The sequence below is a fragment of the Eleutherodactylus coqui genome, chromosome 3 (assembly GCF_035609145.1).
Source record: "Eleutherodactylus coqui strain aEleCoq1 chromosome 3, aEleCoq1.hap1, whole genome shotgun sequence".
In the NCBI taxonomy this organism is placed as follows: Eukaryota; Metazoa; Chordata; class Amphibia; order Anura; family Eleutherodactylidae; genus Eleutherodactylus; species Eleutherodactylus coqui.
The window spans coordinates 282,317,871-282,344,246 of NC_089839.1; the positions used below are offsets into that span (position 1 = coordinate 282,317,871).

A 26,376-nucleotide genomic window follows, 5' to 3' on the forward strand; every position below is an offset into this window, starting at 1 on the left:
CGCCTCTAGCTTGGATACAAGGACTGATCCATTTTATTTCAGTTTCTGCAAATAAGGGAGATAGAACACTACCTCTGCAGCGCCACCTATTGCACAGCAGCATTTCTTCAAATCAATGTGCAACTTTTTAACAAGTCTGTGAAACAAAGATTGGAAATAGGAAACCAAGCCAGAATCCATACACAGACAGCTGTTTCGGGGTGTTTGCCTCTCATCAGTGTGCAGTAGATTTCTGGCTTGACTGGTGTGACGCCTGTGATGTGGGTCAAGAGGGGTGTCATCACTCCTTAACAAGAGCACCCAAAAAATGTGTGGAAACACCTAGGGGGGTGAGTGGATCTGGGGGGATGGCATTGTCTCTCCCCTAGGAGAGCACCCAGAAGGAGTGTGAAAGAGGAGACTTAGAGGAGCATGGATGGCCTTATGAGTAATTTATGCAAATAAGGAAGATGGACAATACCTCTGCAGCGCCACCTATTGGATGGCAGCATTTCTTCAAATCAATGAGCAACTTTTTAACAAGTGTGTGAAACAAAGATTGAGAATAGGTAAACAAGTCAGAATCCATACACAGACAGCTGTTTCGGGGTGTTTGCCCCTCATCAGTGTGCAGTAGGTTTCTGGCTTGAGTGGTGTGAAGCCTGTGATGTGGGTCAAGAGGGGTTTCGTCACTCCTAAATGAGAGCACCGAAAAAGTGTGTGGAGACACCCAGGGGGTGAGTGGGTCTCCTCCAAAAACTGCGCGGAGATGACAGAAACCCTAAACTGACCCCAACATAGGTGTGAAAGCAGCCCAATCTATGAGGGTCCCACCCGACTATCAGCAGATTAAGGAAACCTTCTAACAAGATGAGTCGTCCGAAACAGATCTCTCTTTTTAAATTCTGCATCTATTGTGCTGGATTACGGTTTTCTCCAGCAGGCTTTGGGGTATTTTGTCGCTTTCCAAATTGTGTGGAAGCAGTATGCGCACACTGACCAAGTCAAACACAAGGTATGAATCTCATGTTAAAAATGGCTCTCCGTCCAGAAACAGCCAGACAGGGCCTTTTATTGTACAGACACACAATGGGCGTGCAACAGGTTACATCAGTAACATATAGGATTCTCATTTGTCGGATCATACAGAATCCCCCACCTCTCTGCCCACCTCTCTGCCCACCCTCTCTCACGTCCGCCATAGTATGGACTTTGTATTCTTTAGCATGCAGACAACCTTAAGGAATTCTGTGTAGTTGACAAGATGTGTTTAACTAGCTTGTGTTTGAAGAGTGGAAGGGGGCCTAGGTAAACACACAGGATATACACGACACTATGGCCCTTTAACTTCTTAGAAACTGGTTGAGCAACTTCGATGTATTTAGAGCAAATACATCACCCATCCATTGGCTAGCAAATACCATGATTAGATTGTGTGTGTCCTTTGAACTCCTCAGAGCTGAAAGTCATTACAATAGCAAAATACATTTGGGTTATATACAAATAGCGATAGACATTTTATACTAAATAATTATCATGTCTATCACAATCCCCCCTTAAAATGTCTATCCTCTAATTCTTTATCTAATTTTCACAGTCTTCTGCGCATGAGCCTATAACCGGAGCGCGTTGAAGGTTCGTTTTAGGGTCTTCAAGGGGGTGTAGGACTTGTCCACTCCTTCTGGGGATGCATCCAGCAAACTCATGATGGGAGCGGCTTTTCCAGCATCAGTTTCACAGGTCTCTCTGACACAGGGGATAACACAGCGGACTAGAACAGAAAAGGTAACCATCAGTTCACATACAACAGCGACGCCCGTCTGTGCCAGGATCCTTTACCACCCGCTCATCCATGGCGAGTGCTGGTCCCAAAAGTTAGCTCTTTTTAGTTAGTGCGGTCAGCTTCTTAATGGCAAGTGCGTCTTTACCCGCGGGTCACGTGTCGTCTAGGATGTAGGTATGACAAGTCTCCCCTATCATCTTTCAGACACTCCCCTTTTTAGCTAAAGTCGTCTCTAAGGCCATTCTATTTTTAAAAAAGTCATAGTCGAGGTAGGTCCTATTGGTCGACTAGTCCCTATAAGGCGTCTCTAGTATAATTTATAAACCACTGCTAATTATAATAAACATAATTAATCCAGTCAACATTTATTTACCCTAATGATCAGGAAAGTGGACTCGAATCTAGTTTTAACTTGGTCTCTAATTTTTAAAACTTGTCAGGTACCCCCCTTGGCTATCCCATGACGTCAATGTACACGTGTAGATCAAAACTACCACCAGGGGTCTCTCTTCTCGCTCTAGTATAATGTTACAATACTAGTAGCGTGCACAGGTACGCACGGCGTGGGACTCCCTAATCTTCACCCACACCAATGTCCCTCCTGGAGATAGTCCTAATGGTGAACACGTCCAAGTCGCCTCACCCTTGCGTCAGGGTTTTCCCACTGCCCGTAAGTCCCTACTCCTAGGAGGGGGGGGATCCCTACCTCACCTCAGAGGGAGGCCATGGATTCCCTGGGCTCATTTCCGGGCATCCATACCCTCTATCTGTACAAGTTAACACCCCACAGGGTGTGCCCTCGCCGGAACCTAAGGTCTTCTGCACTATCCCTAGGCAAATGGGAATTCCACTGACAATCCATCTTAGGAGATCGGGGCAGGCGCAGTACTAGTACATTTCTCCTTTTTCTTTGGTAGCGCATGTGGTTGGCATTATCGGAACTGGCTCTTCATCTTTTTCAAACAAGGGAAACGTTGGTGTCTGACAGGATGTGGAGGAGCATAAGGGCTTTACTAAGGCACACTCCCCTGTCCAATTACCCTCCAGGCGGGTCCTCTACCTCATGTCTCCACAAAGCCAGTAAACGTCTCCTAAGGACTGGACCTGATTCTGCATCTATTCCCCTCCTATCATACTGTAGGAGGAGCAATACCCGTTGGTGAGTTCCCCAAAAATCTCCCTCCACCCTGCCTATTTGCCTGGCAGGTGTAGTTTCCAGGGTAGTCAGTAATACTCTCTCTCCGGTGCAAAACACTTAAGTAGTTATAGAGTATTCCTTCTTCCATTTCTCACGGACAGTGTAATTAGCGGAAATGTTCGTGAAGAGACTAATAAACCACTCTTCAGCATCTACAGGGAGATTTAGGGGGACCATCCCCGAGTGTAGTCGGGCACTACCGCACACGCAACAGTTAGACTTGTTGCTCCTGTTAGCATTGTACCTCATCAACTCCAACCAGAAATTCTGGTCAGAGTAGCCAGTCGCTACTGTCAAGGTGTCCTCAAAAGTAGGGTCGGCTATGATCATCATGTTCGTCAAGGTCTTTATCTTACGGCGGAGGGGGTTAATTATGGGCACGGGACTAAGTGAAGGCTTCCATTCGGCTGCATCTACCATACCCCTTATTTTAAACTTCCCTAAGGGATCTATCCTCCCGTACCGGTATGTCCCCAGACTATAAGTCTCCCCGTCCCCCGGGCTTGGATCTCCCATGGTTAATGTAAAAACCGCATTAAAACCAAGCAACATACTAAGTTCAGCCTTCCAATACCTGCTGTCCTTATTATTCTCAAGGAGGGTTATACGACTAATTAGGGATTTCCCGCTCCTATTTTTCTTATTTAAGGCACTTCGCGGTTTATAGGACTAGTCTGTTCCTGCGTTCCATCCCACTAATCCCCAATAACGGCAGTCTTCTCCCCAGACGTTATCAGTGGCGCAAACATATTGTATTCCCCGGGTATATAAGTCATATAACCAGCTGGACTGAGCTAAATCTGGCCTGCGGTGGGATCTTGCGCCTAGACACGGGACCACAGTACAATAGTCGAAGGAATATGCGGCTACTTGAGCATTGGACGAGTTATACTAGAAGGTAACCATACCCCCATATTCTTCCGACTAAGGATTCCAGTTGCTACCTTCCTCTCTCACTAGCCCTAACCAGAGTAACGTCTTTGGCACAACTAAGACTGGTCTCCCGGATCTGAAGCTTTCTTACAGTATGAAGCGTTGATCCATGTAAGTCTTTCGGCTAGTTTCACAGCTGTGGCAGTAGTCAGAAGCACCTGGTAGGGGCCATCAAATCGGGGCTCAGGAGGGTGCTTCCTGGGGAACTTCTTGATGCACACCCAATCCCCAGGCTGCAAGATATGTGTCCCAGTGTCTGCCTCTGAGTCTGGAAGAGAACACCTGTGCATAGGCTTTGGTTAGTTCTTTAACAACGGAAATCACATACTCAGTCAACACATCAGATTGTAATTGTAACTACTGAGGATAGTAACGACCTAGTCTTGGGGCTAGCCCAAACAATCTCGTAGGGAGATAATGTATAATCCCCCCTGGGTTCATATCTAACACTTGTATAAGGCTATTGGATGACAGTCTTTCCAAAGTGGCGTCATTTTTAAGTATCTTACTTTTAGCGTGCCACTACGTCTCTCCACCTTTCCACTACACTAAAGGTGGTACAGTATGTAAAAGGCCTGGGATACACCCAGAGCAGACATGACATGTTACATTCACCTGCGAAGTTTATACCTCTGTCTGACTCTGAATCACCTCTGGTACCCCATATTCACAGTTTACCTCGTTCATGAGCTTCTTTGCGGTTACCTACTTGTTTACCTTGGTAACAGGGTCGGCCTCCAACCTGCAAAGACATCAACAACAAGCACGTATTCCTACTTCCCAACAAGTGGGAGCTGAACGTAGTCAATTTGCAATCCCTGAAATGGGTAGAGTGGTCCCGGCAAGTGTGGTGTGGCAAATTTACTTCTGCCCTGACTTACCCATGGCATAGATCATGCTAAACCGGACAAATGATGCAGCAGCTACAGAGAACCTAGAAGTCGCCCAACCTCTTTCAAGCGTCGTCGTCATTACTGCTTTACTAGGTGGGTCTTTCCGTCCATCAGCTGGGCCATCATGGGATACAGGAACTGTGGTGGGCAAGTGCTGTTGACTGTTCACCACACGCTGTCCTGTTTCTGCTGCTCCCATATTAGTCCATTTATTCTTTCCTTCCTTGCTGGCTTGTAACTGTAAAAGTCTTTAGCATATCAAAGTCCAAATTTTTGTCAATGTCCAAAGTTTTTTTACCACTGACTCATGCTGTCAGTATCTTTCTTCTTTCTTCCACGGCTTGAGGGCCGCTGCCTTTGCTGCGCTGTCAGCGAGGGTGTCGTCTCTCGCCTCTCCAGTGTAGGAATCGGTGCGAACTCTCAACTTTGTCAGGTAGAAGCAGGGCCTCCATGCGACTCTGTACCGTTGCACCATTCTCAATTGGTTGTCCTGCTAAGGTAAAAAACTGTCTGGCCTTCCATATTGGGCCGTAATCATGAGCTATGCCAAATGCATACCAGGAGTCAGTGTAAAGGATTGCCGGTCTTACCTCTCGCCACTCTACACGCCTCAGTGAGGGCCTTCCATTCCGCTTATTGTACTGTGACATGCGGAGGCAGAGCTTCTGCTTCTAGGACATCTTGTTGTGTGACCACTGCATATCCGATGTGGAGTCATCAATCCTCACCCTGGTACCATCTGCAAAAAGCTCAACATATGCATTATCAACAGGGGTTCTGGTAACTGTTTGCATATCTGCAGTTTCTTACTGAATTAGTACTAAATAATCGTGCTGATGTTCTATTTCACATGGCTCGGAACCTTGTAGCACAAAATCATTTATTTATTTTTTTCAAACCCAATAGCTGATCTACAACACCTAGATCATCTATGACCCAGATCACCTATGCCTCCCCCCTTTTGAACCGCAATACTCAATGGAAAAAGAGTCATTGCGTTCAAACTAGTAAACCAAGAGGCACAAAAACAAGCACTTTGTAGGTCAAGGTGACATTGTATGCAGCGAAGTCTGAGCGAAAATCTCCTTAAAAAAAAATTTTTTTTTATTTCAGGTCGCAGTTAGCATTTTTTAACACAAGGGGGCGCCACACAATTCAAATTTTACGTCACCCAGTGTAATAGTATTTCAGGGTATGGCCAGCGTTTAGCTTTTACTCTCCTGTCGGAATATAATTATAGCTTCAGTGTAGACTGACACTAGAATATACAAAAGGCTTAAAGAAAAACTAAAGAATACGGATGACTTAACATCCTACTCTGGGCAATTCAGTCCCTCTTTCTTCACATAAAAAGTAAAATTACTTCACCAAATTGCATGAAAAAGTTTGCTGGGTGACTATAGGGAAATTATTCCATCTGTAGGAGCCTTCCATAACATCATCTGTCTGAGCATCCATTGGAGAAGCGGGCAGTGGAAAACAGAGCCCCTGGGAACATGAGAGAGCGTCCCCTGTCATGTATTCCCGGCCTCTGCCCCCCATGCATCAACTCCAATCTTCCATGCGCTATAAACCAGCTTAGTCATCTACTATGTCCCAAGCTGCATCTCCACAAAGGTTTGTTTCCCTGAACTTATCACACATCCAAAGTGGCCACATCTTGGAGCGTAACAAAGTCTGGTCAAACAAAACCTTACTTCAGACAATCATGATGTTAGCACTGGATACAGTGGCATTGGGAAATATAGGCTTCCCAAATGCAGCAAAATGGCCGCCAGAGGCAGAAAGGGGCGGGGCTACAAATCTCCCAAGTGAGGCAAAATGGCTGCCGGAGGAACGGGCGGGGCCAGGGGCAGCAGCACTCCCAGGTGAGGCAAAATGGCTGCTGAGTAGCAGCACTTCCAGGTGAGGCAAGATGGCTGCTGGAGGAGGAAGGGGCGGGGCCAGGTCCTGTCCCGGATGGGGAGGGACCGGAAGTAACATCACACACCCTGAAAGTGAGCACATGGGGGGAAGTAACTTCAGGGTGGGGGCAGGCCTCACTACATTTACTGCAGAGTCACACTATGTTGGATTGTAAACATTGCAAGCACGGCCGCCATTACAGGGAGGGGCCGCAGTCAACACAAAGACATTACATTGTTCATAAGCAATACACATACCCCCCTACATGCTTTCCCCTCTTCAATCTCTTAACTACATTATACCTCCTTCTAGCAATCTAAAAACACATTTCTTTCTGCTAGGCTTCCTGCTCATCTTCTGAAAACTTTCTACAACCTATCTTACCTGTCCATGACCTAACATTTCTTTCTGCAACTTTTCCTGGTCCTTCTCTTTGTATAACATTTCTACATGTTCAGTAAACTCTGCTGCCTTCAGCAACCAGATGACAAGCTCTCTGACCTTTGGCCTTGCTCACTTTGCTCAACTCTATGCTACCTGCTTATTCTAGCCTATTCGAAGTTTCTGCACACAGTACTGTTTCTCTTGTAAAATCTGCTTTCTTCAAATCCTTCCCATATAACCTCTTTCCCACTCAGATTACAATGCACATTAATTCTACAAAACACAGGGAACGACAAAGTAAACAGAAAGGGTTAATTGGAAAAAGCTTTCAGCTCACTCTTATCAGCAGCCCTCCCCCCAACAATAAACACTGCACATTCTTTCTATAATACCAGACAGACGGGATTACTGGAGAATACCCACAACGGCTCAAGGTATATATATATCTCATCCACCTTTATATCAACCCAAGGTATATATCTCATCTACCTTTATATCAACCCAAGGTCTACTAGCAATCCCGAAGAGCACTTCCTGTACACGTCTTAGACAGGACATTTAGCTATACACAGAGACTGACGATTATTTTCAATGACCAAAACCTCAATAATATTCTGGAGAAATCAGCCGTCACAAAGCACGACTATACTTCATACGTATATACCTTTCCACATATGAGAACATAACACGCTCAATCATAAAGTTAAGTATACGTATCATAAATCTTCCTAACCTCACACTAGTTTTACCTAGGAGCACGTGTCACTGGCGTGTTCCCTCAGACTTAAACAGCCGAGTCCGCCCTCCCGACACATTAACCCTCACAGAATTTATCTCTTGGTCTTGTATACACAATTTTTAACCGTCTCAGACATAACAGCATACACAGCGTACAAAATACCCCTAGACAGGTAACGTGGTGATTTTCCCGAGTGGACAGAACTAGAGTTATTACCTGTCTTTCAGTGAAGGTCCAGTCTGGCTCAGGAACAGGCAGAAAAGCAGTCAGAACCCAGCTTTGACACAGGTAGATAAAGCAATCTTACCGTGTTCTGTAGATTTTCGGGCCCCTGAGTTCTGCGTGCCATCTGCCGATCTCTGTACGTTCCAGGCTGTGACCTCACAGATCCACTCGCTCACCCAGGGACTCCAATTGTGCTGGATTACGGTTTTCTCCAGCAGGCTTTGGGGTATTTTGTCGCTTTCCAAATTGTGTGGAAGCAGTATGCGCACACTGACCAAGTCAAACACAAGGTATGAATCTCATGTTAAAAATGGCTCTCCGTCCAGAAACAGCCAGACAGGGCCTTTTATTGTACAGACACACAATGGGCGTGCAACAGGTTACATCAGTAACATATAGGATTCTCATTTGTCGGATCATACAGAATCCCCCACCTCTCTGCCCACCTCTCTGCCCACCCTCTCTCACGTCCGCCATAGTATGGACTTTGTATTCTTTAGCATGCAGACAACCTTAAGGAATTCTGTGTAGTTGACAAGATGTGTTTAACTAGCTTGTGTTTGAAGAGTGGAAGGGGGCCTAGGTAAACACACAGGATATACACGACACTATGGCCCTTTAACTTCTTAGAAACTGGTTGAGCAACTTCGATGTATTTAGAGCAAATACATCACCCATCCATTGGCTAGCAAATACCATGATTAGATTGTGTGTGTCCTTTGAACTCCTCAGAGCTGAAAGTCATTACAATAGCAAAATACATTTGGGTTATATACAAATAGCGATAGACATTTTATACTAAATAATTATCATGTCTATCACACTATATTCAGGTCGCACGTTTGCATATTTCTTTTCCTTTCGCCTTAGGAGTTATGCAAATGATGCGTTGCAGCGTCATACTTCACACGGTATCTTCACATACTATAGCGTGCTGTGTTTATGGAAAGCATGTTGGAGAAGCAGTGATATTAAAGTAATGCTCAGCCTGGATGTTGGGCACTGCGGTACGCGGCTTTACGAGGATATTAGAGACAGAATTTAAATTCCTACATCTCACCTGCCGTGGGAGCCGCTCTGTGATTAAATGTGCTCGCTGAATGGTAATGGCACTGGCAGACTTTCTGGGCACCTCTGCTCCTTGGACAAGTGACTTCACAATTTCCATATATATTTGCTGGTCGTTGCACACGAAAAGGGCAGCGCTGTTAGGTACTGCAGTGAACGGCTGTGCGCAGCGCTGCTCCATTCGTCTCTATGGGACTGTGGATATAGCAGGGTGCTCCATCCCCCGACAGTCCCATATAGGTGACATGCGTGACCACCACTCCATTCGGGCACACTCATGACCCTCGTTTTCATGATTGGTGGGAGTTTCAGCGTTTTTTTTGTTTTTTTTTGTTGTTTTTTTTTTTGGGGGGGGGGGGCAGTATTGCAGTATAACAGAGATCTGCATTACATGAAATATATTTATTTCACAGGTTCATCATATACTTTGTTTGGTATCAGGGTAATTTTAACGTAGTATTTTTAAGGAAAACACCATTTTTTGCAACATTTTTCTTCATGTTTATTTTTGCTGTTTGCATAAAAAGTGGACAGATGTTAGTTGTAAGTCAGTAGGGAGCTGTGCAATCTATTGCAAACTGTTTTTTCGCTTTTGTTTTTCTGTATTATTGGTACTTTTTTTTTTCTAGGTATGGCATTTTTTCATATTTTTTTTACCCATGGATTACTCTTTGGGGGGGGATTAGGACACATGAAAAATGCGTATCTGTGAAAAAATGCAACCAAAGAAATGCTTGTTGGGGAAAAAAATATTCAATTCATGCAGTTTTGTTTTTTTTTTGAATAAGCTGTGAAAAATGCAACAAAATCTGTGAAGGAAGCCTAAGGACCCATTCCTACAGGCGTATTTGCTGTCTGGGCTGTCAGTATGTTTGCTGACGGACCCGTTTTAAAGGGAGTTAAGTCATGCATGTAAAAAATGTGCGTTAAAAAAATTCAAAAAACGGACCATGTCCTGTTTTGGTTCATACTTGCGGACCAAAATTGCCCATGAAAATCTATGGAAGCTTAAAAATAAATAAATAAAAAATGCAGCTAACATGAATATTAAAAGCATGCGTGCTTCAATTCTTACTCACATTGCCAGCAAACAGTGAGGTAAGAAAGGGATGTCAATTGGGCATTTTTTTTTTTTAAACATGTCCGAAAAGCGTTAAAAAAAAGTTCTTGTGACCTGGCTTACTGACATGTCAGAAGTATTGATCAATGAGACTCCAGGTGCTTTGACCCCCAACTAAAATGTGAGTGGGCAGAAGCACTCTGCTAAGCGCTGCACCCATTTGACGGTTTCTGTACGTTCTCGGAAAGTTGTATGGGCCCCATAGAAGGTCTGTGGCATCTGTACCGCTGATGGGAGACAAACTCATACCTGAGAGCTTCCACCATTCGTTTTTATGGTTGGTGGAAGTTTCAGCAGTGGGATCCCAATGGTCACTTTTTTTTAAGTATTATTGCATTTCAGCATAATTATCATAATTACTATAGAAAACCGTAACATAAAATGTTGTGATATCACTTTTAAGGGGTTACAAAACCATGGCTGCCTTCTTCCAAATACCATACCACCCTTGTCCATGGGTTGTCTGGTATTGTAGCTCACCTTCCATTCACTTCAGTGGAGCTCAGCTGTAATATCAAACACAACCCTATGGACAAGGGTGGTGCTGTGTTTGGAAGAAAGCAGCCATGTTGCTTTTCTAACGCTGCACAACCCCTTTAAGGTTGGCCACAGTACAGATTCATGTCTTCAACATTCGAAAAACTTAACCCCACTACATCCATATATGTTGGTTTCTTAAAGCTGGTCCTTTAGAAGTGTCTATTTCCAGCCAAAACTTGCGTAGAGACATTTAAAATAACCGGTCTTACCATCCCTTTCTCACAACTCCAGGAGCTCCCCTGTGTCCTCTTAAGGCAGATCCAAGCAGATGATTCTGTCTTCTGTCTAACGCAGGTAATAAGTGTTGTCAGGGTTCTTGGATGATCTTGTAGTGGTTACAAGAAAACCTGTCAAGCGGCAAGATCTCTCGCTTGGCTTGTGAGACGTTTGAGGGATTCTGGTGAAGACAGTGGGAGATATTTTGTTACTATTTGTCTACTTACGTTACTTCTATAGTGATTAATTATCTACTTCGCAGAATGGGGCTGCAAGATATTTTCCGTATCTTCAGGTGCCACAAACTAATTGCCTTATCTCTGGGACATACAGGGAACGTATGAAGCAAAATGCATTAGAATTCAATTGCAAGATGCGCCAAAACAATCAAGTATATTGTGAGTCCCAAAGTAAGTGTTGAGAGGAAAGGACAGATGACTTTGCTGCGCCAAGTTTATTAAAGATGTGACCTTTTGTAGTGCAAATTAACATTAAAATTTAGCATGCCCGAGCCTTTGTTCTCGAGGGAAATAAGTCACCGTCAAAGGTGTCTGGCAGTGACTTATTTCCCTCTTCACATTGACAACGCACCAAGTCTGCATTTGTATGGGAGTTTGTTAGACATTAGCTATTTGCCAACATCTGTTGAAAGTGTACAGCCGTCTTATCGTGCCTCGAAGGTTGCATCATGTATCCGATCATACAAGACGAATCTCGCCCATGGTTCAATACTGCTGATTCCATAGGAAGCCCATCAGGCATGATTAAAGCAACCCTCTGGTTTCGAGACATTATTCTCATCTCCTCCGATCCAGGAATGAATTTTATTACCTGCAGTTGTTCTTTTCTGCCATCCCTCCAGTCCTACATTTTTGAAGGTTCTGTTTTTGGCTTTCCAAAATGACTGATCTTCAGACTACCTAATCCCCACAGTGTATTCGGTATGTTAGACTACTAATGCACTATTACTGCTCTCTGATTGGCTACAGCTGCTTATGTGATCAGCAGTGCACAGTGTGTATTAGCTAGATAAAAAATTGCTGCATCCGCTTTAGACAGCCAAAAACGGGGCCCAAAACTAACAAATCAGGGGGCCAGCAGAGAAGGACATTTGGATGTAAAATACTCCCTCCTTTTGACCCTGTTTTGTCCCAAAACCAGAGGGTTACTTTAAATACTGTAGGTTGTTGGAGTAACCGGAGAACCAAGGATGTAACTGTAGGGGCTACAAAGTGGGCTCTGGTGCCAAAACGGGACCAAAATGCCACATAAGAGAACACAAGTACTGTATACTATATACATGGTAGGTGTGGGCTCTGTTACAGATTTTGTATTGGGGTCCAGGGGCTTAAAGTTACATCTTTGTAGAGAACCAAAACAAGCCATGTGATTAACGAGAACCTAGATTTTACATAACTGTTTGTTTAGTACGTTTATTCGGTTGTCCAACATGCATCAGAGCCGTCTAGTTTCCCATTGTAGGTATTTATTACAGCGGCCTTAGACTTCCTTATAAATAATTATTTAGCCACATTGTTAACTAAGCTGCAGACTGAATATGTTCAAGCTGCTACTTGGTAACCGGGAACATAGCCCATGGGTGACTTCACCGGATCGCCACACACTTTCGGAGATTTGTCTTCATCACTCAAGACTATTGGTGCGTATTCAGGAGGAATGGGGAGCTGGGATTCGGTAAAAAGAAAAAGTGCAAAAGTGGCAATCAATATGGTTGCCCCTACTAATAATTTTACGAAAAAATGGTAGCCCCATCGATTGGTAAGCGTGGTTTGCTATGTGGCCTCTTTTTTTGGACCTGTGCCAAGAGGTTGCATTGCCTCCAACTCATTTTCAGGAATGAAATGCATTTTCCACTTTCCCTGTATGCTACTGTTGCAGCAGTTATGGAAACCACCTCCCGGAGTTTATTCTCACTACCAATTGAAATGAGGGCAACATGCATGCCCTCATACTCTTTCCAGGGGCCTCGTAGTAGCCGCATGGGTAACTGTACATTGCAAAGATCCATCTAATAATGTTTTTATGCCTAGGTCTGTAAGAAACATTAGGATGCATCCACTTCATTCAGAGGGGAGGTTTCACCATCATCTTAAGTGGTGATTCTTTACTGTAAGAGCATTGAGACACGGGTGTTGTAATGGCTGACTCAGTTATTCAGACCTCTCTTGAACTTATTTTCATAAAATGTAATATTACAAGTTATGGTTACTAGATTTATGAAGATGAGACGTTGATTTACTCTGATTGCTAATTTTTGGCATCTGGAAAGAATCTTTCCCATAATATGGGACAATTGGCATCTGCTTCATAGAGGTTTTGCTTTCTTCTGGATCAGCATTGTAGATTGGACTTGATGAACCTGTCTTTTTTTTTTTTTGTTCATCCTCTCCAATTATCTAACTATGATAAAGTCCAACTATGGCAATAAAAGGGAAAATAGTGCTTCATAGTGCAGAAATACTCCAAATCCACTTATGTTGAATGAATGATGCCGAATGTGAAGCTTCTGACCTGGTGGGGTTGTGCAGGTAGCATCACACACTGAAGAACGTTGCAGAGCCGCAGCCCTTCTACTGATTTAAAGCTGGCAGGCAGGTCCTTGAATAACCAGCAAGAGATGAGCAAGAAAGGGGGTGATTGACACTGTTACCAAGTTGCAAGGAGGACCGAAGATTCTGGCTAGGTAAGTTGAAAAGGAAATTTATTGGCGACACCTTTCTGACCTGGATTCAATGGTTTGAAGACCATGCTGATCTGGCTCCGAAAAGTGTTGCCAATAAAGTTCCTAAACCTACCTAACCAAGATCTCTGGTCCTTCTTGGAACTTTGGCAGCAGCGCTGATCATCTTCTTTCTTCATCTCTTGCAAGACCAACTTGCTGTTGGTGGTTTAGTTGTTCACGACCTTCGGTGACCCTAAAGGCGAGCTCCCTCCATGTTTTTTGGTTTTGCACTGCTTCTTTCAGTTGGTTGATATTCATGGCAGTATCAGCTTTGACCAACTACAACACATCAAAAACTAAAATATATCCATGTTTTGGCAACTAGGCAGTAAGAGCAAAGTTTATCCGTAGATATAAGACTAAAAATGTAGTGATCAGTAAATATACAAGTTTGGTGGAGCATCGCAAGGTCTTCCCTCAGTATTTATGTACTGGGGGGGTCTGTCATACCAGAAGTTGCTCAGATACTAGCATTCGTCTAGTCCTGGTTTGCGCTGTAGGACTATAGTTTACAACGGGCATCTAGAAGAAAGGGGCTCCTTAGGTGGAATTATTGTATAGCTTGTCCTACATGAAGCATAACATTCATGTCTTTGAAGAATTTTTAAAGTTATTTTGTATCTAATGGTCCTAATTCTTATTGCAGCCAAGACAACCTGCGCAGAGACTGACTTCACCTGTGACAATGGCCACTGTGTTTCAGCCCGTTGGAAGTGTGACGGTGAGGAGGAATGTCCCGATGGAAGTGACGAGTCTGAAGCCACCTGCAGTTACAGTAAGTAGCAGAGTGGAATATTTCCCATTTTATAGCTTATATTGGACTCACTAAAACTTCAGACTCCATAAACATACCATTAAAAGCAACTAAACATACAATATAAGAACTGAAAAAAGCGTGCATGCACTCCGGGGGGGGGGGGGGGGGGGGGGGGGGGTTGGAGTTCTTGGGTGCTTTTTTTCTACTTATCCCTTCTAGAAAACAAATATGAAGTAGGCAACTTTTACCTTGGTTCTACAGAAATGGAGAACTAGAGATTAAATCAGCCACAATTATGGATTCCCCTTCATTGTTTACTTCGCACAGTGCCATACAATTGATTGTCTGATCCCACCGTTCGGTTCAGTTGACTTTTATGGGACTGAGTTGCAGGGCTATGCAGCCGGACCTGCTAACTAGAACATGACAGAACCTCTTTAACCCCTTAATGACTTGGCCTATTTTGGGCTTAAGGACGCAACAATTTTTGGCGGATTTTCTTCTCCGTTTATCAAAAGTCATAACTTTTTTATTTTTCTGTTGACGTGGTCATATAGGGGCTTGTTTTTTGTGTGGCGAACTGTAGTTTTTATCGGCGTCATTTTTGGGTACATTAACTATATTGTAGAACTTTCTTTTTTTTTTTTTATGATGATAGGGAGAGAAAACGCATCAATTCTACCATAGATTTTTTTTTTTTTTACAGCGTTAATCATGCAGCATAAATGAGACATTTCATTTTTTCTGCGGACTGGTACGGTTACAACGATACCAAAATTCTTACTTTTTTTTAGTTTTTTCCACTTTTCTGCAATAAAAACCCTTTTTTTGGAAATCTTTTTTTTTTTTTTCCCCCTAAATCGCTGCATTCAAAGTCCTGTAACTTTTTTTATTTTTTGATGTACGGAGCTCTGTGAGGGCTTATTTTTTGTGAGACGAGCTGTAGTTTTTACTGGTACTATTTCGGGGTACATACGGCTTTTTTGATCACTTTTAATGCGTTTTTAGTGAGGCAAAATGCTAAAAATTAGCATTTTTGCCTCAGTTTTTTAGCATTTTTTTTGCGTTTTTTTCTGTGCATAGTCAACAGCATGTGCAACTTATTCTATGCGTCGTTACGGACGCGACAATATCAAATATGTAGGGTTTTAATTTTTTTTTTACCTTTTTTATGCTAATCTGAGAAAAAACATAAAATGTTTTTTTTCCTTTTTTTTACATTTTTTTTTTCATTCATTTTTTTAATCTTTGTTTTTTTTTTACACCTTTTGTGTCCCCCTGGGGGACTCTGACCACTGCCCTGATGATCGCTGTCATAAGGCATCGCAGAGCTACTGCTCTGCCATGCCTTATCGCTTATACAGCGATCTCAGGCACTGGTAACACAGGACGCCAGTGTCTGGCGTCCTGTTACCATGGCGACAGGTTGGGCTCTCGTGATAACATCGCGAGAGCCGGCCGGAGACACAGAGGGAGCGCGCAGCCCTACTTAGATCGCGGCAGGGAAGGGGTTAACAGCGGGGGGCGCATATCCGATGCCCCCCCCCCCCCCGCTGTTGCAGCGGGACGCAGGCTGTGACTGACAGCCGGCTCCGGCTGCGGGATAGCGCGGGATCATATGTGATCCCGCGCTATCTCCAGGACACGTAAGTTTACGGAAGGGGTTAAGAATGAGCCATTAACATCTGATTAGCAGCAATCCAACTCCCAGCAACACTGCCGATCAACTTAATTGAGTTGCAACCAAGGCTCTCCGGTCTCCAATGATGTCGTTTTTTTTTTCTTCTACTGCCCCTCTATTTCTCCATATAGGAAAAGAGAGCGACCTTGTTAGAGTCAGTGGGGCTGCAATTGCAAAACTATATAGCTGGCTCCGCTGATATGAGAACATGATAGATCCTGTTTAAATTAGTTGCAGCAAAAAAGCCTTATAACCTATCCACAATGATAAAAGTCTGAGCGTTGGGTCTCTCTGCTCAGGTCTCCACCTGTTCCAAGAACAGGGTTCCCGTGTCTCTTTCCTCCTCACTGTGGGCTCGCTGCACCCTCTGCAGTGAGGAGGAGACTGAATGGCGCGGCGGTTGCCACTCAATCAATGGGATTGCCAAAGATACCAGAGCACTTTGTCCGACAGCCCCATGAAACGGAGGGCCGCCATGCATATACGACCACCACTCCATTCAAACACCTCATCACTGCGGGGGTGCAGTGACCCTGGAAGAGGGACCCCTGTTCACAGGATCGGTGGGGATCTCAGTAGTGATATCCCCACAAATTAGACTTCTATTGCCCATCCTGTGGATAGGCAAAAAAGGGGTTGAACCAACATTTTAAAGCAGATTTTAAGGATACTATAGTCTTGGAAACCTTGTTCATTTCAATGCAACATGCTTGGGGGAACATCTTTGAACTAAAAGCCAATGGGGCAGGCCCATCCATTCCAGCAATTGATGTTGGTCCCATTTGTTCTCAATGGGGAGAAGGGAGTCAGACCGCCACCAGAGGTGTCTGTTAGGTATCTTCCCTAGAACAAAATAATCCGCCATGTTTAAATCCAACATCCCGACCCTTCTTCTCCCCATCATCAGCCTTCAGAGAGGAGTCCGGCCACTCCCATACACATTAGTTGGTCAGCTGGTCCCGCTGAAATCGGTGGGTTTGGCATCGATAATTGAATCTGTATGGCCACCTTTTAGTTTGATTGACTTGTCTTCCCTTCAAGGTCAAGTAAAACACCATGTAGGACCCCTAGCGCCGCCGACACTTGGGTGGTTGTCCCATGTTCTCCTATTATAATACCCTCAGAATTTATGCTCCTCATTAACCCCGTATAGTTTCCCTTTTGTTTTGAACTTCTGTCCTTTTTCTACTCCAGTAATCCGTGTGGAAAAGGGCAAACGTTAATGTCTAGCCTTGCAGTTTAATATAATGTCTGATTCCACGCTGTTCTGGAGCCCGCGGGTCACGGCAGCAGATTCAGAGCGGATAATTCCCACGCTATTTCATGCATCAGCCGTTCTTTGAGTTTCCCGTCCATCACACAATCTTCACATCAGACCGGCAGAATCTGCAAGATCAGTTTTTGTAATGCTTTTATTTCTCTTAATAACAATGACTGAGATTTCATTATTGGTGTGAAGAGCGGCCGGGATGTTTCTGAGACTGTAATTAATCTGACATCTGTCTCAGGGACGCAGATCTGATCATAGACCCATCTCCTCAAATCTCTGGAGTGGGGGGGGGGGGAGGGGGGAGGAGAACGTCGTAGAAAAACAGGAATTTTTTTTTCTTTTTCCATGAGAATATTGTGCGTGATGATGGTAAAATGTCAGCGTCCCCGGAGATTGTTGTAACATTTGTCGTTTCAAAACACGTTTATTCTCTGGAGAATCGCATAGTATGATTATAGAGATTGAGGCTTTGAACAGATGACACAGGAGCGGGGCTTGCCCAGTGCTCTTTATTGGCTTCGTTATTATATGATGACCCCGTTTTGTTCTAAGAGTTTAACCGCTACGTAAAGAGCGCTTCAGTCATCACCGTGTTCTATAATACATGGGATTATGTATTGGAGGCCACTAAAGAGTGACCTTATGAAGACTCAAGACCAGGTCTTGGAACTCCTTGGAGACTTCTTATCTAACAGTCTTTATAGTATGAATACTTTTTTGGTTCGAAATGACACCTCAGTTGCTGCAGAATCTCTTTCTGGAGATTAAAATGGATCCTCCCAGAATTTAATTACATATGAGATGACCATTACAATGGTCTGCTGTAGCTGTGATGGAAAATCACTTTCTTTTAGTGTCGATGTCCCTCAAGATTCTAAGGTTTTGACATTTTAAAGCGGTATTCTCATAATATAGGTGATAAAAGTATGATCGGCGGGGGTCTCCTCTCAAAGACCACTATCTATTCCCCGAAAATGGTGTCTCATGTCTTCCTCTCTTCTTCGTTGTAGGCCCACTGCACCCACCATAGTGAAGAGATGATTGAATGGAGCAGCAGGTGCACATGGGTGGTGCTGCTCCATTCATCTTCAATGGGACGGCTGAAGATGGCCGAGTGCTTGTATTTGGCTATTTCATTAGCCCGATTAAAATGAATAAAGTGGCACCGTTCATACTTGACTGCTGCTCCATTCAGTTTCCAAATCCCTGGGGGTTGGGGGGCCGGGGGCAAAGGGGATGAGCGCACAGTAAGGAGGGGGACACAGGATTCCAGTTCTTGGCATCACTGGAGGCATCTCACTGCTGAGATCAGGTTTTTATCTCAAAAGTATTGAATTATATTTTATGCAGTATTGTTGTGTGCATACTATATGTGCCGTGTGCAAAAGACATGCATTGTAGTGAAATTTTACTAACTGGGTCTCAGACACTGAGCATGCAGCTTTGTCATAATTAACCTTTTTTGTGATGTTTCACTAGGAGAGAAGTATCGTACATGCTGTGGACTTTGAATTGTTGCATTGGAACAATGAAGAAGAGTATTTTGGAAACATCACTTGGGTGTTTCTCACTGTACTCTTCTCTGATGCTTTGAATAATAATTTGGCATACCTGATTGATAAGGCTACCATACTCTGTGTATATCACCTAAATTAAGTGATTATAAAAGTCAATTTTGGGATAACTCCTTTAAAGAGACTTGTTTTTTCGTATAGCACCAACTTATTCCGCAGCGCTTTCAGGTAATTTATTTATTACCTCCCACAAGCTGGGTACTCATTTTACCGACCTTGGAAGAATGGAAGGCGGAGTCAACCTTGAGTCGGCTACCTAAATCATGCAGGGATTGAACCTGCAACATGCAGGTCATGAGCAAGAGCTTAGAACTGCATACTGCTGCCTTAACACTCTGTGCCACAGGAGGCCCAGCCTTTAAAGCAGACCTATCAGGTGCCCTGACAAGCAGGACAGGCTATATTCCTTTATATTCCTTTTTTTATTTTATTTTTTGTGGAGATCCTACCTCTCTTTCCCCCAACCTGTCACTTATGGAGCCTGACACCAATCTGCTACCAAGTGGGTGGTCTCCACTGCCCAGTGTCAATCAAACATGACAGTAGACATTGACACTGGGTGGTGGAGACTGCCCACTTGACAGTAGACTGGTGTTACTGGAGCTCTTGCGGGTGAATGGAAACGTAGGGGGGAGGGGGATAGGGAATGGTAGAAAAATTTAAAATACAGATGTAGTGTCGGGGCGCAGCTGTAAGGATATACAGCCCATTCTGCTTTTCAGAGGAACTGGTAGTTCCTCTTTACGAACAAGGATTATAATAGGTTAAAATTTAAAGTTTTTTTCCTTTTAAACATCTGACATGGGACAAGTCTGAAGATGTCTGGTGGGGGTTTTCTGTATATTTTTTGGCCAACGATTACTAGTATGTAGAAGCCATGATGCTCCCTCCAGAGCCACATTCCTTGGTCTTCAAATTTTGTGATCTTCAACTCCTCCAAGTTTGTATTCGTAAGTCTCACATTTACTGCAATAGGACTGTAGAGTCTGTGTGATATGATTAGAAGTTTACCACCCACACCCCCAGTTAGGGGGCAAATGGACTTTTTTAGTAGAGACCGCATACCATGGGCATAACTAGAAAAGACTGGACCACATAGCAAACATTTGAATGGAGCCCCACCCTCCTTTTTTCTGTATAACCTCCTGGCTACCATAGTTGATGTTGACCTCAGTATCTACTAGAGTAAACAGGACCACCCTAGCCATTACAGCGGGATGTCAGCTTTATATTACAGGTGATGGTGTGGGCTCAACTAACCCATGGTGAATCTTTGAAGATTATATCACCCTACTGTAAGAATGCACTTTGTTGCCCATAGCAAACCAATCAGAACTCAGCTTTTATATATTAATGAGCTCTTGATAAATCTCCACCATTATCTGGTTTCCATTGCATGATATGTCTACAGCAGTGTTGTCACTATTAAAGTTCTAACTCTTGTAAATTACCTCAAATTAAAATGGATCAATGTTTCTTTGGAAGGACGCTCCAGCCTTTTTATAACTGGGTACGAATAACACAGATATCACTGAGTTCATAAAACGGCGCTATTTACTTCCAAACCACAAGAGAACCGCCATTAACCTCTGCGTTGATCTCTCGTTGGCAATGCTCTGGTGGCTGTTTTTGGAAGGGTATTAACAAGAACAGTGAGCCATCGTGGATATCCATCTTTCTTTGAAAAGTTGCACATCTTTCTGAAAAAGTGGCTACATATTGCTTCCCTCTGGGGCTTGGAAACCTCTAAAAAAAAGCAAGCTCCACAATTGACTGGAATATCCGGACGCAACACAGTTGAAGTTTATAACTTTTATCGTAAAGTATGCCGTGTCTACTTTTGTACGAACCCCATTTTGCTTGGTGGCCCTGGTCATTCTGTTCAAGTTGGCGAGTCTTGCGTTAGTCATGAAATAAAATACCATAGCTGTCGTGCCCCGGATTGTGGACATGGCAACAATGTCAGCTGTTGGGTATATAGAATTTGTTCCTGACAGAAGTGCTGAATTTTGATGTGTGGTGCGCCCAGTTCAATAGGCACGGATTCCTGGGCTGCCTACAAGCGGCACTGAATTTCAGTCATGAATGTGTCAACCACAATAATCCAAAATTTCTACTCCTTTCTCCAACTGGTACCCAGATGGAACATATATAGAGTCTTACTGGAAGAATCGTAAGGCTCGTAAGATTAAAAGGGGTGTTCTGTTCTTCGTGACTTGTTTCCAACATGCCTGGCAGAATTCAGATCGGTTCTGCAAAAGCTAATTTAACACACTGCTCTACTATATGAAGCATTTTCCAGTTAAGGATTAGGTATCGTCATTAATTTTTTTTTTAATGTTTATTCTTATGTTCAACATTTGTGTTAAGTGACATTAGGTGGACAAGATCTTCACTTGATCCTTTTTTTTTTTGTGCTACCCATTAGACAGACAGAACTATACATCTATTTGCAGGAACACAATGCTAAAAGGATGTCCAGTTCCACCTTTTTTTGCGGGGAGGGATTCATGTGTTTTAAAGGAAGTGCGTGACCACATTTATGATGTCCTATGTAAGGGTAGCATGAAGTAGTGAGAGACAAACTAGAAGAAAGAAGAAAAAAACATTGTCCAGTCCTAAAAGTACCTGATAGTCACATGCTATTCATCATTCATGTGACCACCGCAGCGAATCAGTGGCCTCAGCAGTAACATGCATTCGTGCACACATGACCTCTGAGAACAGTGATTGGCTGCAGTGGTCATGTGAATGATGCACATGACCACTTCCAGAGCTGCTTGGACTGGCGTGGTGGCACACTTGAAAAGGCACGTATGGTTATTTTGCTTTTTTTATGCCATCTAGACCAAACTAACTCTCTCCTGGTAAATTGTTACAAATCCTAGCAATTCCCATTAAAACAAACATTTTCTCCAATGGTTTATAGCTTGATAAAGTCACCAAAGCCCAAGGTTAGACATCACAGGTTGCCATCTATGTATTTCCCTATTTTGTGTTCCTAGGCCTGCTGTCTACCCCCACCCATAAGTTGTCTGTCTCCCATGTCTTGGACCTTGCTTACCCTTTCCTGGTCATCTCTAAGTACACCGATACTGGGATGCATGGCAGTGGCAGCGTCATCTAATCCAGGAGGAGCTTTGGAGTTGGCATGGTGTAGGCAGTGAGGAGGTGTAAGGGTGGGGCTCTATTCCAAAGTTTGCTATGTGGTCCATCTTTTTCTAGTTATGCCCTTACACAATGCCACAAGATGCAGTGAACTGCGCCACAAAAGCTATGGAGAAATATGACAATGAGAAGACCCTGAAACTTACTAGGAACTTCAGAGGGAGGTCCCACTCCTCAGTAAGGTCCTAAAAACGTACTAGGGATTCTAAAGAGAGAGCAGGGCCAGCATTGAGAGCAGCTAGTGCAGCCAAAGACAGCCAAAGACTGAGTGACAGTCCTGCAGAGCGTGAGGAGTCTTGTAGAAGAGTGCAAAGAGGTGAAGTCTGGAGCTCCTAAAGGGATGCTGAGACCCAACATGCTGTAGGACTATAACTGAGTGCCAACGCTGTGGAGGAGCAACAAGCTGCAAGTGAGTGTACAAACTACGGGTCTACCAGACTGAAATCCACAGGAGAATATTGGAGATTTCTTCAGCATCAGGATCATAAGGAATGCCGGCCTCTTAAAAAGCTGAATTTAGTGACTTTCAGGGATTAGAAGGCCCGCTAAGAGTGTAATGAAACCAGTAAGGCTCCAACATCTGGTACGTGCTGTTGCTGGGAACTCTTATTACACAGAGCCTAGGAACGTTGGGATAACCTTGTTGGAGACCTTGCATATATTCCCCAGAAGTCCGTGTAGCACAGTGTGTTGTAATTCACAACTCTTTACGTTAAATTGCATACAGACTGAGGGCATCCCATATCGAAGTGAGTTGCCCTATCGGTGTGGGAACCGTGCCCAGTACCTGTTCCATAAGAAGTGTACCCTATTGTTCTCTATAGCGCCTACTATAAGTGTTTAGTCGTTAGGTATGGCACGTAACGGTTTTTGTGCTCATGCTGTTTTCTAAATTACATAATCATCTTTCTGTGTAGTTCATTAGTTGTAATAATAGTTTCTATTTTTGTAACTCCGTTGTCACCTCATCCTGTAAACTGCAGGGGGTGGACAAAAATATGGAAACGCCGTACGAAATGCATGCCTTTAAAATAGGTCTCTACATGTTTTATTGAAATATCATTTTTAATCCCATGTAACTTAAGTGGAGGTAATATGACACAGATGCTACTGGGCAGAAGTAAACATCTGCCCGAGCAACAAGGTTCCATTTCTCAGGGGTTTAAGCCACTTAGCTGCTGTTACTACTGGCTCCCAAAACCACCCAGAGCAGGGCAAGAGGTGAAGCAAACAGAAATTTATCTGGAAAACTCTCAGCCAATTGGAATTTAAAAAGGCAGCTCAATGCTAATGATTAAAATCTAGAGATGAGCGATTGTACTCGTTTAGGGCGATTTCGCAAGCACCGCTTTTTTCGAGTAACGGACTACTCGGGCAAAAAGATTCAGGGGGCGCTGGGGGTGAGCGGGGGGTTACAGAGGGAAGTGGGGGGGGGAGAGAGCTCCCCCCTGTTCCCCACTGCTACCCCCCACTCCACCACGCCGCCCCCCGGCACCCCCGAATCTTTTCGCCCAAGTAGGCAGTTACTCGAAAAAAGCCGTGCTTGCGAAATCGCCCTAAACGAATACGTTCGCTCATCTCTATTAAAATCTCATACATTTCGTACAGCGTTTTCATATTTTTGTCCACCTCTGTCGCACACCATCACCCTCTCCAGAGGTGCAGTGTCTGTGCATCATGACGGCAGGGCTTCACACAGAGGGCAGGAGGGAACCTCGCCTTGATGGACAGGACAGTGTGTATTGTATTACATGGCGCTGTGCCTGGTTGGACGTAGGGTGGGCATGAATAGCAGGGAAGGGAGCAATGACTGCCATTCTGCATTTTGCACGGACCACAGCCCGGGTCCCCCTGACAACACGGGCTCCGTAGCAGCCACTGTGGTTGCTACAGTGGTATTTCTGCCACTGCCACACAGTTAGGGCACCGCAATGGCTCAATGATTAGCATTGTTACCTTTCAGCTTCGAGGTCCTGGTTTTGAATTCGACCAAGGGCAACATCTGCAAAGAGTTTGTATGTTCTCTGCATGTTGGTGTGAGTTTCCTTCCACATACTAAACACTTAAGAGGTCAAATTGAAATTTTAGATTGTGCGCCCCGATGGGGACATGGATTGATGTGGGCGACTTCGATCTCTAAACGGTGCATTTAAAGTTGAATTGAGTTCTCATGTAAATTGTAAGCTCTTCGGCCAACGAGCTCCAGTCATTTTATACTTATTCCATCGTGTTGATAAAGAAATGACTTCTTACTCGAGTACCCTCTTCATCTTCATCTCTTAGATCCTGAAGAATTAAGCAGTTACTAGGAGAACGTGCCCTCTGTATGTAATTACCTGGCCTAGGGGCACAAACACCCACGCTAGACACGGTACCCGTGTAAAGCCAGACGGAACATTTTGAAGCCTTTGTTTATGAGCGCAGGCTTCTTGGTGAAATGTTTGTCTTCTAAATGTCACAGCTTGAAGAACGCTTCCCATTAGCATAAATGAAGACTTTAGGTGTAAAGCGTAATCACAGTGGGAAGCGCGCAGCACTTGATATTTATGTTCCGTGCCCGGTGATGATGAATATGGTAGAAGCTCAGAGAGGTTGCAGCCATGTTATCCACTGCAGCAGCTTACTATAACGTAGAGTACAAAGTCGCTAGGAACAAAAGACAGATCATTAATCGCCCCGTAACACGCCCGCTTCAATGGCACAGGGAGCTATTTCAGCATCCAGGCAATACATAAAATGCAGCTTTGAACCAGCGGGCCCACTTACATCGTAGTCATTGCTGTATACATGATATCATATCATCTGCTGATGAAATGGGAATTTGTCAAATACCTTCATTTCCCCAACTGCACAATGAAATCACCTTACATGGCCCATTAGCTCACATATACTGACTCTCATCCCGGAGTACAATATATAGGCCAATGACTAGCATTATATACCACTTATTGCCGAGTACCCAGGGGCCTTGCTGTCTTCAACACCATTGATTTATTATGTGCCTATAAAGGTTGCATAATGTGATGCACAATTTTTAACTGGGATATCAAGTATTGTACACATGATATATACTGTATCAGATACTCCCAGTCTGCATATGGTTCTTAGCGTATAGTGGTATACACTATTCTACCAAAAGTAATTGGGCACCTGAGGTTCCTTTGGCCCTAATGACATTGGATACTCTCCATGGCATACTTCTATGAATGTCTGGCACATTTCAGCTGGTGTTTCCCTCCATTCATCCTGCAAACCTCTGTCGAGTTCTCTCAAAGAAGGTGGACACTGTTCATATTTCCTGGCCCATTGTTTCAGTTCATCCTAAAGATGTTCAGTCTGGTTTAAGTTGGGTGTCTGTGCAGCCAGTGCAATTGTGGAACATCCATATCCTCAAACCAATATGAAACGGTGTTGGATTTGTGACGAGGCGTGTTGTCTTGTTGGAAGTATGGCTGACCATTCCCAGAGTATTACCACATTGTTGGCAGCACATTATTGTCCAACATGTCAAGGTACACCTCCGTGTTCATGGTTCATGCCATTACAACCGACGGACTGAGACCATGCCACGTAAAACATCCCCAGACCATAATGGAACCTTCACCAAACTTAACTGTTGGCACAACACACTCAGGCAGAAGGTGTTCCCCAGCATCCTCCACACCCGGGTACATTCAACTTATATGAAGATGTAGTAGCATGATTCATCACTCCATAGAACGTTTTTCCATTGCTCAACTGTACAATGACAACGCACCATTGTAGACGGACCGATTTATCATTTTTGAGGGAATTTACCAGACATTTACAGGATGATTGGAGGGAAGTATAGATGAGCGAGCGTACTCGCTAAGGGCAAATACTCGAGCGAGTATTGCCTTTTGCGAGTACCTGCCCGCTCGTCTCAAAAGATTCGGGTGCCGGTGGGGGTGAGTTGCGGGAGTAAGGGGGGGGGGGGGTTGGGGGGGGAGAGAGATCTCCCTCCCCACCTTCCCTGCATTCCTCCCCGCCTTTACCCACCGGCACCCAAATCTTTTGAGACGAGCGGGCAGCTACTCGCAAAAGGCAATACTCGCTTGAGTAATTGCCCTTAGCGAGTTCGCTCGCTCATCTCTAGAGGGAAGTACTAGCTGAAGTGTGTTAGATGTTAGTAGAAAGTATGCCACAGAGAGTATCTAATGTTATTGAGGCCAAAAGCTC

General features: G+C 44.1%; 1 protein-coding gene and 1 long non-coding RNA gene across 4 annotated transcripts in view; one reads left to right on the forward strand and one right to left on the reverse strand.

Annotated features, from left to right (window-relative positions):
- LRP8 (LDL receptor related protein 8) overlaps positions 1 to 26,376 on the forward strand; it is a 234,577-nt gene that overhangs the window by 104,933 nt on the left and 103,268 nt on the right. For all 3 annotated transcript variants that reach the window (XM_066597574.1, XM_066597576.1, XM_066597575.1), the window contains one exon: positions 14,373 to 14,501. In XM_066597574.1, the coding sequence (XP_066453671.1) occupies positions 14,373 to 14,501 (129 nt within the window). The remainder of the gene's footprint in view (positions 1 to 14,372; positions 14,502 to 26,376) is intronic.
- Positions 1,004 to 8,855, reverse strand: LOC136621813 (uncharacterized). Its single transcript, XR_010791277.1, has 2 exons — positions 7,565 to 8,855; positions 1,004 to 7,530 (listed from the first exon to the last, which is right to left on the reverse strand). It is a non-coding gene; the product is annotated as an uncharacterized lncRNA (long non-coding RNA).